At 48.9% G+C, this 14,311-nt stretch overlaps 1 protein-coding gene across 1 annotated transcript in view; it reads right to left on the bottom strand.

Annotated features, from left to right (window-relative positions):
* LOC135529969 (general transcription factor 3C polypeptide 1-like) overlaps positions 1-14,311 on the bottom strand; it is a 120,780-nt gene that overhangs the window by 63,877 nt on the left and 42,592 nt on the right. Inside the window, 5 exon segments of the mRNA XM_064958368.1 lie at positions 5,756-5,831; positions 6,901-7,033; positions 7,126-7,243; positions 8,012-8,189; positions 12,840-12,936. Coding sequence (XP_064814440.1) covers positions 5,756-5,831; positions 6,901-7,033; positions 7,126-7,243; positions 8,012-8,189; positions 12,840-12,936 — 602 coding nt within the window.

The following is a 14,311-nucleotide window of genomic DNA, read 5'->3' as shown; positions in this document are numbered from 1 at the left end:
AGTCAGCCACCAATTGTGCAAGTTCTCCCACTTAAAAAGAAGAGAGAGGCCTGTAATTTTCATCATAGGTACACTTCAACTATGACAGACAAAATGAGAGAGAAAAATCCAGAAAATCACATTGTAGGATTTCTAATGAATTTATTTGCAAATTAAGGTGGAAAATAAGTATTTGGTCACCTACAAACAAGCAAGATTTCTGGCTCCCACAGACCACACAACAACATACAGTCGTGGCCAAATGTTTTGAGAATGACACAGATATAAATTTTCACAAAGTTTGCTGCTTCAGTGTCTTTAGATATTTCTGTCAGATGTTACTATGGATACTGAAGTATAATTACAAGCATTTCATAAGTGTCTTGGCTGAGAAACAACCCCACACATGAATGGTCTCAGGATGCTTTACTGTTGACATGACACAGGACTGATGGAAGCGCTCACATTTTTAGTGTGCACTGCGCCCGGCCCGCCACAGGAGTCGCTGGTGCGCGATGAGACAAGGGCATCCCTCCCGACCAAGCCCTCCCTAACCGCTGCAGTGCAGCGCCCTTAACCCCTGCAGTGCAGCGCCCTTAACCACTGCAGTACAGCGCCCTTAACCACTGCAGTGCAGCGCCCCTAACCACTGCAGTGCAGCGCCCCTAACCACTGCAGTACAGCGCCCCTAACCACTGCAGTGCAGCGCCCCTAACCACTGCAGTACAGCGCCCTTAACCACTGCAGTACAGCGCCCTTAACCACTGCAGTACAGCGCCCCTAACCACTGCAGTACAGCGCCCCTAACCACTGCAGTACAGCGCCCTTAACCACTGCAGTGCAGCGCCCTTAACCACTGCAGTGCAGCGCCCCTAACCACTGCAGTACAGCGCCCTTAACCACTGCAGTACAGCGCCCCTAACCACTGCAGTACAGCGCCCTTAACCACTGCAGTACAGCGCCCCTAACCACTGCAGTACAGCGCCCCTAACCACTGCAGTACAGCGCCCTTAACCACTGCAGTACAGCGCCCCTAACCACTGCAGTACAGCGCCCCTAACCACTGCAGTACAGCGCCCCTAACCACTGCAGTACAGCGCCCCTAACCACTGCAGTACAGCGCCCCTAACCACTGCAGTACAGCGCCCTTAACCACTGCAGTACAGCGCCCTTAACCACTGCAGTACAGCGCCCTTAACCACTGCAGTACAGCGCCCCTAACCACTGCAGTACAGCGCCCTTAACCACTGCAGTACAGCGCCCTTAACCACTGCAGTACAGCGCCCTTAACCACTGCAGTACAGCGCCCTTAACCACTGCAGTGCAGCGCCCTTAACCACTGCAGTGCAGCGCCCCTAACCACTGCAGTACAGCTCCCCTAACCACTGCAGTACAGCTCCCCTAACCACTGCAGTACAGCGCCCCGAACCACTGCAGTACAGCTCCCCTAACCACTGCAGTACAGCGCCCTTAACCACTGCAGTACAGCGCCCTTAACCACTGCAGTACAGCGCCCTTAACCACTGCAGTGCAGCGCCCCTAACCACTGCAGTGCAGCGCCCCTAACCACTGCATTGCAGCGCCCCTAACCACTGCAGTACAGCGCCCCTAACCACTGCAGTGCAGCGCCCTTAACCACTGCAGTACAGCGCCCTTAACCACTGCAGTACAGCGCCCTGAACCACTGCAGTACAGCGCCCTTAACCACTGCAGTACAGCGCCCTGAACCACTGCAGTACAGCGCCCTGAACCACTGCAGTACAGCGCCCTTAACCACTGCAGTACAGCGCCCTTAACCACTGCAGTACAGCGCCCTGAACCACTGCAGTACAGCGCCCTTAACCACTGCAGTACAGCGCCCTTAACCACTGCAGTACAGCGCCCTTAAAAACTGAGGCCCTTTTTGCTGCCCTTCTTGACACCAGACCTCCAAAAGTGTGTGTGTGTGGGGGGGGGCGTGGTCATTACTATCTTATCCTCTAGGGGGCGTCATGGTCATTACTCTCTTATCCTCTAGGGGGGGCATGGTCATTACTCGCTTATCCTCTAGGGGGGGCATGGTCATTACTCGCTTATCCTCTAGGGGGGGCATGGTCATTACTCGCTTATCCTCTAGGGGAGGCATGGTCATTACTCGCTTATCCTCTAGGGGAGGCATGGTCATTACTCTCTTATCCTCTAGGGGGGGGGTCATGGTCATTACTCTCTTATCCTCTGGGGGGGCCATGGTCATCACTCTCTTATCCTCTGGGGGGGGGGGGCCATGGTCATCACTCTCTTATCCTCTGGGGGGGCCATGGTCATCACTCTCTTATCCTCTGGGGGGGGGCATGGTCATTACTCTCTTATCCTCTGGGGGGGTCATGGTCATTACTCTCTTATCCTCTGGGGGGGGGGCATGGTCATCACTCTCTTATCCTCTGGGGGCGGGCATGGTCATCACTCTCTTATCCTCTGGGGGGGTCATGGTCATTACTCTCTTATCCTCTAGGGGGAGCATGGTCATTACCCTCTTATCCTCTGGGGGGGCCCATGGTCAATACTCTCTTATCCTCTAGGGGGGTCATGGTCATTACTCTTATCCTCTCATCACTACTCTCTTATCCTCTAGGGGGGGGTCATGGTCATTACTCTTATCCTCTGGGGGGGGGTCATGGTCATCACTCTCCTTTCCTCTAGGGGGGTCATGGTCATCACTCTCTTATCCTCTGGGGGGGCATGGTCATTACTCTCTTATCCTCTGGGGGGTCATGGTCATTACTCTCTTATCCTCTGGGGGGGGGGCATGGTCATTACTCTCTTATCCTCTGGGGGGGCATGGTCATTACTCTCTTATCCTCTGGGGGGGGGGCATGGTCATTACTCTCTTATCCTCTGGGGGGGCATGGTCATCACTCTCTTATCCTCTGGGGGGGGGCATGGTCATCACTCTCTTATCCTCTGGGGGAAGCCATGGTCAATACTCTCTTATCCTCTAGGGGGCGTGGTCATTACTCTCTTATCCTCTGGGGGGGGGCATGGTCATCACTCTCTTATCCTCTAGGGGGGCATGGTCATTACTCTCTTATCCTCTGGGGGGGAGGCATGGTCATCACTCTTATCCTCTGGGGGGGGTCCATGGTCAATACTCTCTTATCCTCTAGGTGGGGGGGGTCATGGTCATTACTCTTATCCTCTGGGGGGGGGTCATGGTCATCACTCTCCTTTCCTCTAGGGGGGTCATGGTCATCACTCTCCTTTCCTCTAGGGGGGTCATGGTCATCACTCTTATCCTCTGGGGGGCCCATGGTCAATACTCTCTTATCCTCTAGGGGGTCATGGTCATTACTCTTATCCTCTGGGGGGGGGTCATGGTCATCACTCTCCTTTCCTCTAGGGGGGTCATGGTCATTACTCTCATATCCTCTGGGGGGGACATGGTCATCACTCTCATATCCTCTGGGGGGGGGCATGGTCATCACACTCTTATCCTCTGGGGGGGCATGGTCATCACTCTCTTATCCTCTGGGGGGGGAGGGGGAGCCATGGTCATCACTCTCTTATCCTCTGGGGGGCATGGTCATCACTCTCTTATCCTCTGGGGGGGCCATGGTCATCACTCTCTTATCCTCTGGGGGGGGCATGGTCATTACTCTCCTATCCTCTGGGGGGGCGGGGGGGGGGGGCATGGTCATTACTCTCTTATCCTCTGAGGGGGAGCCATGGTCATCACTCTCTTATCCTCTAGGGGGGAGCATGGTCATTACTCTCTTATCCTCTGGGGGGGCCCATGGTCAATATTCTCTTATCCTCTAGGGGGGTCATGGTCATTACTCTTATCCTCTGGGGGGGGGTCATGGTCATCACTCTCCTTTCCTCTAGGGGGGTCATGGTCATCACTCTCATATCCTCTGGGGGGGCATGGTCATCACTCTCTTATCCTCTGGGGGGCATGGTCATTACTCTCTTATCCTCTGGGGGGGTCATGGTCATTACTCTCTTATCCTCTGGGGGGGGGCATGGTCATTACTCTCTTATCCTCTGGGGGGGGCATGGTCATTACTCTCTTATCCTCTGGGGGGGGGGGGCATGGTCATTACTCTCTTATCCTCTGGGGGAAGCCATGGTCAATACTCTCTTATCCTCTAGGGGGGCGTGGTCATTACTCTCTTATCCTCTGGGGGGGGGCATGGTCATCACTCTCTTATCCTCTAGGGGGGCATGGTCATTACTCTCTTATCCTCTGGGGGGGGGAGGCATGGTCATCACTCTTATCCTCTGGGGGGTCCATGGTCAATACTCTCTTATCCTCTAGGGGGGGGGGTCATGGTCATTACTCTTATCCTCTGGGGGGGGTCATGGTCATCACTCTCCTTTCCTCTAGGGGGGTCATGGTCATCACTCTCCTTTCCTCTAGGGGGGTCATGGTCATCACTCTTATCCTCTGGGGGGGCCCATGGTCAATACTCTCTTATCCTCTAGGGGGGTCATGGTCATTACTCTTATCCTCTGGGGGGGGGGGGGGTCATGGTCATCACTCTCCTTTCCTCTAGGGGGGTCATGGTCATCACTCTCCTATCCTCTAGGGGGTCATGGTCATTACTCTCATATCCTCTGGGGGGGCATGGTCATCACTCTCCTTTCCTCTAGGGGGGGGGCCATGGTCATCACTCTCTTATCCTCTGGGGGCCATGGTCATCACTCTCTTATCCTCTGGGGGGGCATGGTCATTACTCTCCTATCCTCTGGGGGGGCGGGGGGGGCATGGTCATTACTCTCTTATCCTCTGAGGGGGAGCCATGGTCATCACTCTCTTATCCTCTAGGGGGAGCATGGTCATTACTCTCTTATCCTCTGGGGGGGCCCATGGTCAATATTCTCTTATCCTCTAGGGGGGTCATGGTCATTACTCTTATCCTCTGGGGGGGTCATGGTCATCACTCTCCTTTCCTCTAGGGGGGTCATGGTCATCACTCTCATATCCTCTGGGGGGGCATGGTCATCACTCTCCTTTCCTCTAGGGGGGTCATGGTCATCACTCTCTTATCCTCTGGGGGCATGGTCATCACTCTCTTATCCTCTGGGGGGAGGGGGGGGGTCATGGTCATTACTCTCTTATCCTCTGAGGGGGAGCCATGGTCATCACTCTCTTATCCTCTGGGGGGGAGGGGGGGGTCATGGTCATTACTCTCTTATCCTCTGAGGGGGAGCCATGGTCATCACTCTCTTATCCTCTGGGGGTCATGGTCATTACTCTCTTATCCTCTGAGGGGGTCATGGTCATTACTCTCTTATCCTCTGGGGGGGTCATGGTCATTACTCTCTTATCCTCTGAGGGGGGTCATGGTCATTACTCTCTTATCCTCTGGGGGGGGGGGGGGTCATGGTCATTACTCTCTTATCCTCTGGGGGGGGCCATGGCCATCAGAGAGCTGTTTTCTCCCACAGGTCTGCCGCTGACTGGATGTTGTTCTGTTTGTCTCACCATTCTCAGTAAACACACTGTCGTGTGTGAAAAGCCCAGGAGGCTGTTTGAGGTTCTGGATCCGGAGCGTCTGGCACCGACGATCATACCACACTCACAGTCGCTTAGGACCCTTATTGTGCCCATCCTAACCGTCAATCAAACAGGAACAGAACGCCTCGATGCCTGTCTGCCTGCTTTCTATAGCAAGCCACGGCCACGTGAATGAAGGTCGATAGGAGGGATCCATTTAGGTGAATGGGGCGGTGTACCTAATAAACTGACCGGAGAGCGTGTATAGATGTGAAAACAGACAGGAAGTGTGTAACTCACCTCTATCCATGGTCACATGTTTGGTCAGTAGACTATTCAGTCTCACGGTGTTACTGGACTCGTACTGGTTGTTGCTCTAGAACACAATATATTCACCACTTACAATTCTAGAGCACTGGAAAGGCTTACAGTTCTAGAGCACTGGAAAGGCTTACAGTTCTAGAGCACTGAAAAGGCTTACAGTTCTAGAGCACTGAAAAGGCTTACAGTTCTAGAGCACTGAAAAGGCTTACAGTTCTAGAGCACTGAAAAGGCTTACAGTTCTAGAGCACTGAAAAGGCTTACAGTTCTAGAGCACTGAAAAGGCTTACAGTTCTAGAGCACTGAAAAGGCTTACAGTTCTAGAGCACTGAAAAGGCTTACAGTTCTAGAGCACTGAAAAGGCTTACAGTTCTAGAGCACTGAAAAGGCTTACAGTTCTAGAGCACTGAAAAGGCTTACAGTTCTAGAGCACTGAAAAGGCTTACAGTTCTAGAGCACTGAAAAGGCTTACAGTTCTGGAGCACTGAAAGGCTTACAGTTCTAGAGCACTGAAAGGCTTACAGTTCTAGAGCACTGGAAAGGCTTACAATTCTAGAGCACTGAAAAGGCTTACAGTTCTAGAGCACTGAAAAGGCTTACAGTTCTAGAGCACTGAAAAGGCTTACAGTTCTAGAGCACTGGAAAGGGCTTACAGTTCTAGAGCACGGGAAAGGCTTACAGTTCTAGAGCACGGGAAAGGCTTACAGTTCTAGAGCACGGGAAAGGCTTACAGTTTTAGAGCACGGGAAAGGCTTACAGTTCTAGAGCACTGAAAGGCTTACAGTTCTAGAGCACTGAAAGGCTTACAGTTCTAGAGCACTGAAAGGCTTACAGTTCTAGAGCACTGAAAGGCTTACAGTTCTAGAGCACTGGAAAGGCTTACAGTTCTAGAGCACTGAAAGTTTACATATGTTTTATCTATAGACACAACATAACAATAACGGTTTATTTGTGTGTGTGTTTTAGTGTGTGTGTGTGAATTTTAGTGTGTGTGTGTGTGTGTGTGTGTGTGTGTTTTAGTGTGTGTGTGTGTTTTAGTGTGTGTGTGTGTGTTTTAGTGTGTGTTTTAGTGTGTGTGTGTTTTAGTGTGTGTGTGTGTGTTTTAGTGTGTGTGTGTGTTTTACCCTCTTGGTTCTCATCAGATGACAGGTCCAAATCCAGTTGCGTTTGAGGTGTCCGAAGAACTCAGAGTCCAGACCTCCTGCTCCTTTACCGTCCCCTGGTATTACTGCTGTGTAACACACCTCCCTGCTGCCCCTACACACCCACACAGGTTACACACCGTTTACACCCACACAGGTTACACACCGTTTACCCACACACAGGTTACAGGTCTCTCTCCCCCTTACTTGAGCATGTGATCTAGGTGACGGAACTTGTGGCGGTCTGTTTCCACGGGAACCCCGACTGGCCCCTCCTGGGATTTGGAGGCAGAGCTTCTCTTCGGACGCTCCTTCCTGATCACGCCTGGGAGGGATAGGGAGAGGGGGATAGGGAGAAAGAGAGAGAGAAATGGAGAGAGACAGAGAGAGGGAGAGAGAAATGGAGAGAGAGAGGGAGAGAGAAATGGAGAGAGAGAGGGAGAGAGAAATGGAGAGAGAGAGGGAGAGAGAAATGGAGAGAGAGAGGGAGAGAGAAATGGAGAGAGAGAGGGAGAGAGAAATGGAGAGAGAGAGGGAGAGAGAAATGGAGAGAGAGAGGGAGAGAGAGAGAGGGAGAGAGAGAGAGAGAGAGAGAGGGAGAGAGAAATGGAGAGAGAGAGGGAGAGAGAAATGGAGAGAGAGAGAGAGAGAGAGAGAGAGAGAGGGAGAGAGAAATGGAGAGAGAGAGAGGGAGAGAGAAATGGAGAGAGAGAGGGAGACAGAAATGGAGAGAGAGAGAGAGAGGGAAAGAGAGAGAAAGGGAAAGAGAAAGAGAGAGAGAGAAAGAGAAATGGAGAGAGACAGAGAGAAATGGAGAGAGACAGAGAGAAATGGAGAGAGAGAGAAACGGAGAGAGAGAGAAACAGACAGAAATGGAGAGAGAAATGGAGAGAGAGAATTGGAGAGACGGAGAGAGAAGGAGTGAGAGCGAGAGAGAAAACGGAGTGAAATGAGAGAAGGGGAGAGAGAAGGAGGGCAAGACGGTGTGAGTGCATGCAGGCAGATCGTGTGTTAGTGTGTGTTAGTGTGTGTGTGTTAGTGTGTGTGTGTGTTAGTGTGTGTTAGTGTGTGTGTGTGTGTGTGGGGGCCCTACCAAGTGGTGTGTTGAGGCAGACACACATCAGGTCAAACCAGTAGTTATCTACGTCTGTCAGGGTGTTCAGGGTGTATCTGCGTCTCTCAAACACCTTCGTCTCCAACACCAGGTTATAGTGGGGCTCACACATAGTAGTGTCTACTATCATACAGTTACGCTTCACATACAGGTACACCTAGAGAGGGGAGGGGGAGAGAGAAGGAGAGAGAGAGGGGAGAGAGAGAGGAGAGAGAAGAGAGGGGAGAGAGGGGAGAGAGAAGGGAGAGAGAGGGGAGAGAGAGGGGAGAGAGAAGAGAGAAGGGAGAGAGAAGAGAGAAGGGAGAGGGGAGAAATGAGAGAGAGAAGGGATAGAGGGGAGAAAGGAGAGAGAGGAGAGAGAGAGGGCGAGAGACAGAAAGGAGGAGACAGAGACAGAAGCACATTGTAAATAGAGATAGCTCATTAGCCCAACACCTTGTCCAAATCAAAGTTTTTTGTTTTTTTTACCTTTATTTAACTAGGCAAGTCAGTTAAGAACAAATTCTGATTTTCAATGACGGCCTAGGAACAGTCCAACGCTCTAACCACTAGGCTTCCCTGCCACCCCAGTTACAGAATACATGAACGACGTACAGTCCTTCAAAGTCATTCACACCCCTTGACTTTCTCCACATACTGAAAAACCTACAGCTCAGCGTTCAACACCGTAGTGCCCATGAAGCTAAGGACCCTGGGACTAAACACCTCCCTCCGCAACTGGACCCTGGATTTTCTGACGGGCCGCCCCCCAGGTGGCGAGGGTAAGTAACAACACATCCGCCATGCTGATCCTCAACACGGGAGACCCTCAGGGTTGCGTGCTCAGTCCCCTCCTGTACTCCCTGTTCACTCATGACTGTACGGCCAGGCACAACTCCCAAAAACCATCATTAAGTTTGCTGATGACAACAGTGGTAGGCCTGATCACCAACAACGATGAGACAGCCTATAGGGAGGAGGTCAGAGACCTGGCCGTGTGGTGCCAGGACAACAACCTCTCCCTCAATGTGATCAAGACAAAGGAGATGAACGTGGACTACAGGAAAAGGAGGACTTAGCATGCCCCCATTCTGATCGACGGGGCTGTAGTGGAGCAGGTTGAGAGCTTCAAGTTCCTTGGTGTCCACATCACCAACAAACTAGAATGGTCCAAACACACCAAGACAGTCGTGAAGAGGGCACGACAAAACCTATTCCCCCTCGGGAGACTGGAAAGATTTGTCACGGGTCCTCAGATCCTCCAAAGGTTTTACAGCTACACCATCGAGAGCATCCTGACGGGTTGCATCGCTGCCTGGTATGGCAACTGCTCGGCCTCAGACCGCAAGGCACTACAGAGGGTGGTCCATACAGTACGTCACCGGGACCACGCCGCTTCCTGCCATCCAGGACCTCTACACCAGGCGGTGTCAGAGGAAGGCCCTAAAAATTGTCAAAGACTACAGCCGCCCTAGTCATAGACTGTTCTCTTTGCTACCGCACGGCAAGCGGTACCGGAGCGACAAGTCTAGGTCCAAGAGGATTCTAAACAGCTTCTACCCCCAAGACATAAGACTCCTGAATAGCTATGGCTACCCAGACTGTTTGCATTGCCCCCCTCCCTCTTTTATACTGCTGCTTCTCTGTTATCATCTATGCATAGTCACTTTTAATAACTCTACCTACATGTACATATTACCTCAATCAAGCAAGATATTGAGTCCTGCCCTTGTCTCCTAGCTTAATAAAGGGTTATCTTTTGTTTCTACAACCCAGTGCAACGATGTTGATGTTAAGGTAGACATGTTTAAGTTTATTTTAAAAACATCCATTTAAGGGAATACTTTAGCTCCTCTAATCGTGATATTTCTACTGAACATGTAGGCTGCTCACCTGCCCATACTCCGACTCTCCTTTTAGAGGTTGAGAGTTGTTTTGTACCTCCCAGCCAATCACAATCGCTCTATTGAGACATGTTGCAGACTGGTTGAAAAATATGTTGTTCATCTCCTTAAAACTAGTTAAGGACGCAAATGTCTCAACTGGCCAAAAATTCTGCCCCCTAGCCCCAAGAGGTGAAGAACAAACAGGAGTACATCATTTACATCAGGATGAAAAACAAGCTTTGCATGATTTACAGTCCGATACCTCAGTGCTTACCCACCCTGCTGATAAGGGCGGGTCGGTTGTTCAGTCCGATACCTCAGTCCTTACCCACCCTGCTGATAAGGGCAGGTCGGTTGTACAGTCCGATACGTCAGTCCTTACCCAGCCTGCTGATAAGGACGGGTCGGTTGTACAGTCCGATACCTCAGTGCTTACCCACCCTGCTGATAAGGGCAGGTCGGTTGTACAGTCCGATACGTCAGTCCTTACCCACCCTGCTGATAAGGGCAGGTCGGTTGTACAGTCCGATACCTCAGTCCTTACCCACCCTGCTGATAAGGGCGGGTCGGTTGTTCAGTCCGATACGTCAGTGCTTACCCACCCTGCTGATAAGGGCAGGTCGGTTGTACAGTCCGATACCTCAGTGCTTACCCACCCTGCTGATAAGGGCGGGTCGGTTGTACAGTCCGATACGTCAGTGCTTACCCACCCAGCTGATAAGGGCAGGTCGGTTGTACAGTCCGATACGTCAGTCCTTACCCACCCTGCTGATAAGGGCGGGTCGGTTGTACAGTCCGATACCTCAGTGCTTACCCACCCTGCTGATAAGGGCGGGTCGGTTGTACAGTCCGATTCCTCAGTGCTTACCCACCCTGCTGATAAGGGCAGGTCGGTTGTACAGTCCGATACGTCAGTGCTTACCCACCCTGCTGATAAGGGCAGGTCGGTTGTACAGTCCGATACCTCAGTGCTTACCCACCCTGCTGATAAGGGCGGGTCGGTTGTACAGTCCGATACGTCAGTGCTTACCCACCCTGCTGATAAGGGCAGGTCGGTTGTACAGTCCGATACGTCAGTCCTTACCCAGCCTGCTGATAAGGGCGGGTCGGTTGTACAGTCCGATACTATATCTAATCTAAAGGACACCAGCAGGATGGTCTCAGAACAGCTCCTCTTAAGTGAGGTCTACTACACCTGTTGTATTCAGCATTTCACTGTAAGGTCTACTACACCTGTTGTATTCAGCATTTCACTATGAGGTCTACTTCACCTGGTGTATTCAGCATTTCACAGTGAGGTCTACTACACCTGTTGTATTCAGCATTTCACTGTGAGGTCTACTACACCTGTTGTATTCAGCATTTCACTGTGAGGTCTACTACACCTGTTGTATTCAGCATTTCACTGTAAGGTCTACAACACCTGTTGTATTCAGCATTTCACTGTGAGGTCTACTACACCTGTTGTATTCAGCATTTCACTGTGAGGTCTACTACACCTGTTGTATTCAGCACTTCACTATGTCTACTACACCTGGTGTATTCAGCATTTCACAGTGAGGTCTACTACACCTGTTGCATTCAGCATTTCACTGTGAGGTCTACTACACCTGTTGTATTCAGCATTTCACTATGTCTACTACACCTGTTGTATTCAGCATTTCACTGTGAGTTCTACACCTGTTGTATTCTGCATTTCACTGTGAGGTCTACTACACCTGTTGTATTCTGCATTTCACTGTAAGGTCTACTACACCTGTTGTATTCAGCATTTCACTGTGAGGTCTACTTCACCTGTTGTATTCAGCATTTCACTGTGAGGTCTACTACACCTGTGGTATTCAGCATTTCACTGTGAGGTCTACTACACCTGTTGTATTCAGCATTTCACTGTAAGGTCTACTACACTTGTATTCAGCATTTCACTGTGAGGTCTACTACACCTGCTGTATTTAGCATTTCACTGTAAGGTCTACTACACCTGTTGTATTCAGCATTTCACTATGTCTACTACACCTGTTGTATTCAGCATTTCACTGTGAGGTCTACTACACCTGTTGTATTCAGCATTTCACTATGTCTACTACACCTGTTGTATTCAGCATTTCACTGTAAGGTCTACTACACCTGTTGTATTCAGCATTTCACTGTAAGGTCTACTACACCTGTTGTATTCAATATTTCACTGTAAGGTCTACTACACCTGTTGTATTCAATATTTCACTGTGAGGTCTACTACACCTGTTGTATTCAGCATTTCACTGTAAGGTCAACACCTGTTGTATTCAGCATTTCACTGTAAGGTCAACACCTGTTGTATTCAGCATTTCACTGTAAGGTCTACTACACCTGTTGTATTCAGCATTTCACTGTGAGGTCTACTACACCTGTTGTATTCAGCAGGTGACAAATACAATTTGATTGGAGACACGTGCAGATTCGTTATAACTTCAGCTTTAAGCACAACGTGATTTGTCTCTCTAAGAGAACGTATTCTTGTTTAAAACAATTCTAGGGAATCATTTAGTATTTTGTTCGAGTCGTGAAGCTCCAAATCAGTCTGAGAATATCACACCATGATGAGACGGGTCACCGTTCATCTGCCGTCACACCATTGGCTGGTACAGAGCAAGAGGAAATCTATTCTTTATCTGGATAGGCCAGAAAACGTGACATCACTCCCTATGCAAATCTGGGTTCTGAAACCTGACACTATTCCTGATCTGGATAGGTCAGAAAACGTGACATCACTCCCTATGCAAATCTGGGTTCTGAAACCTGACACTTCAAGGAAGCTCCGCTGAGAGTGGAAGCAGAGACGAGACGGACGGAGGCTTTCTGACATTACAAGGCACAGGACCCGACTGTGCCACAGCCGCTCGAAGTACCCCACGTAGTGGACTTGACATGTGTAATTGATGTATTTGTGCTAGAAGAGATACCTGGTCTTTGTCTTGGAACTTCTCCACCGGGCCAAACTGCAGCAGACCCATGAAAATCAGACGCTGCATGCTGTCATGGAAACTAAAGATGTACTTCCTGGATGATAGACAGAAACAGGAAATATTTCAACGACACTTCCTGTTATGGCTACTTCTGATTGGACGACGCAAAGAGGGTCTTTATGTGACAGTTTGTAATTGGGCGACAGAAATAAATTAACAAATCACGTCACCCCGTTTGTGTGTATTTAACTAGTGTGTGTGTGTATTTAACTAGTGTGTGTGTGTATTTAACTAGTGTGTGTGTGTATTTAACTAGTGTGTGTGTGTATTTAACTAGTGTGTGTGTGTATTTAACAAGTGTGTGTGGGTATTTAACTAGTGTGTGTGTGTACTTAACTAGTGTGTGTGTGTATTTAACAAGTGTGTGTGGGTATTTAACAAGTGTGTGTGGGTATTTAACTAGTGTGTGTGTGTATATTTAACTAGTGTGTGTGTGTGTACTTAACTAGTGTGTGTGTGTACTTAACTAGTGTGTGTGTGTACTTAACTAGTGTGTGTGTGTATATTTAACTAGTGTGTGTGTACTTAACTAGTGTGTGTGTGTATATTTAACTAGTGTGTGTGTGTATATTTAACTAGTGTGTGTGTGTATATTTAACTAGTGTGTGTGTGTATTTAACAAGTGTGTGTGTATATTTAACTAGTGTGTGTATATTTAACTAGTGTGTGTGTGGGTATTTAACTAGTGTGTGTATATTTAACTAGTGTGTGTGTATTTTTAACTAGTGTGTGTATTTTTGACTAGTGTGTGTGTATTTTTAACTAGTGTGTGTGTATTTTTAACTAGTGTGTGTGTATTTTTAACTAGTGTGTGTGTATATTTAACTAGTGTGTGTGTATATTTAACTAGTGTGTGTGTATATTTAACTAGTGTGTGTGTATATTTAACTAGTGTGTGTGTATATTTAACTAGTGTGTGTGTATATTTAACTAGTGTGTGTGTATATTTAACTAGTGTGTGTGTGTATTTAACTAGTGTGTGTGGGTATTTAACTAGTGTGTGTGTATTTTTAACTAGTGTGTGTGTGTCACCGTTAGTGGGTATTTAACTAGTGTGTGTGTGTGTATTTAACTAGTGTGTGTGTATTTTTAACTTGTGTGTGTGGGTATTTAACTAGTGTGTGTGTGTATTTTTAACTAGTGTGTGTGTGTGTATTTAACTAGTGTGTGTGGGTATTTAACTAGTGTGTGTGTGGGTATTTAACTAGTGTGTGGGTGTCACCGTTAGTGGGTATTTAACTAGTGTGTGTGGGTATTTAACTAGTGTGTGTGTGGGTATTTAACTAGTGTGTGTGTGTCACCGTTAGTGGGTATTTAACTAGTGTGTGTGGGTATTTAACTAGTGTGTGTGTGTATATTTAACTAGTGTGTGTGTGTGTACTTAACTAGTGTGTGTGTGTACTTAACTA

This window comes from Oncorhynchus masou, unplaced genomic scaffold, assembly GCF_036934945.1.
Source record: "Oncorhynchus masou masou isolate Uvic2021 unplaced genomic scaffold, UVic_Omas_1.1 unplaced_scaffold_1221, whole genome shotgun sequence".
Classification (NCBI taxonomy): Eukaryota; Metazoa; Chordata; class Actinopteri; order Salmoniformes; family Salmonidae; genus Oncorhynchus; species Oncorhynchus masou.
Note: the sequence above shows the minus strand (reverse complement) of the source record. Positions and strands in the feature narration are given on the sequence as shown.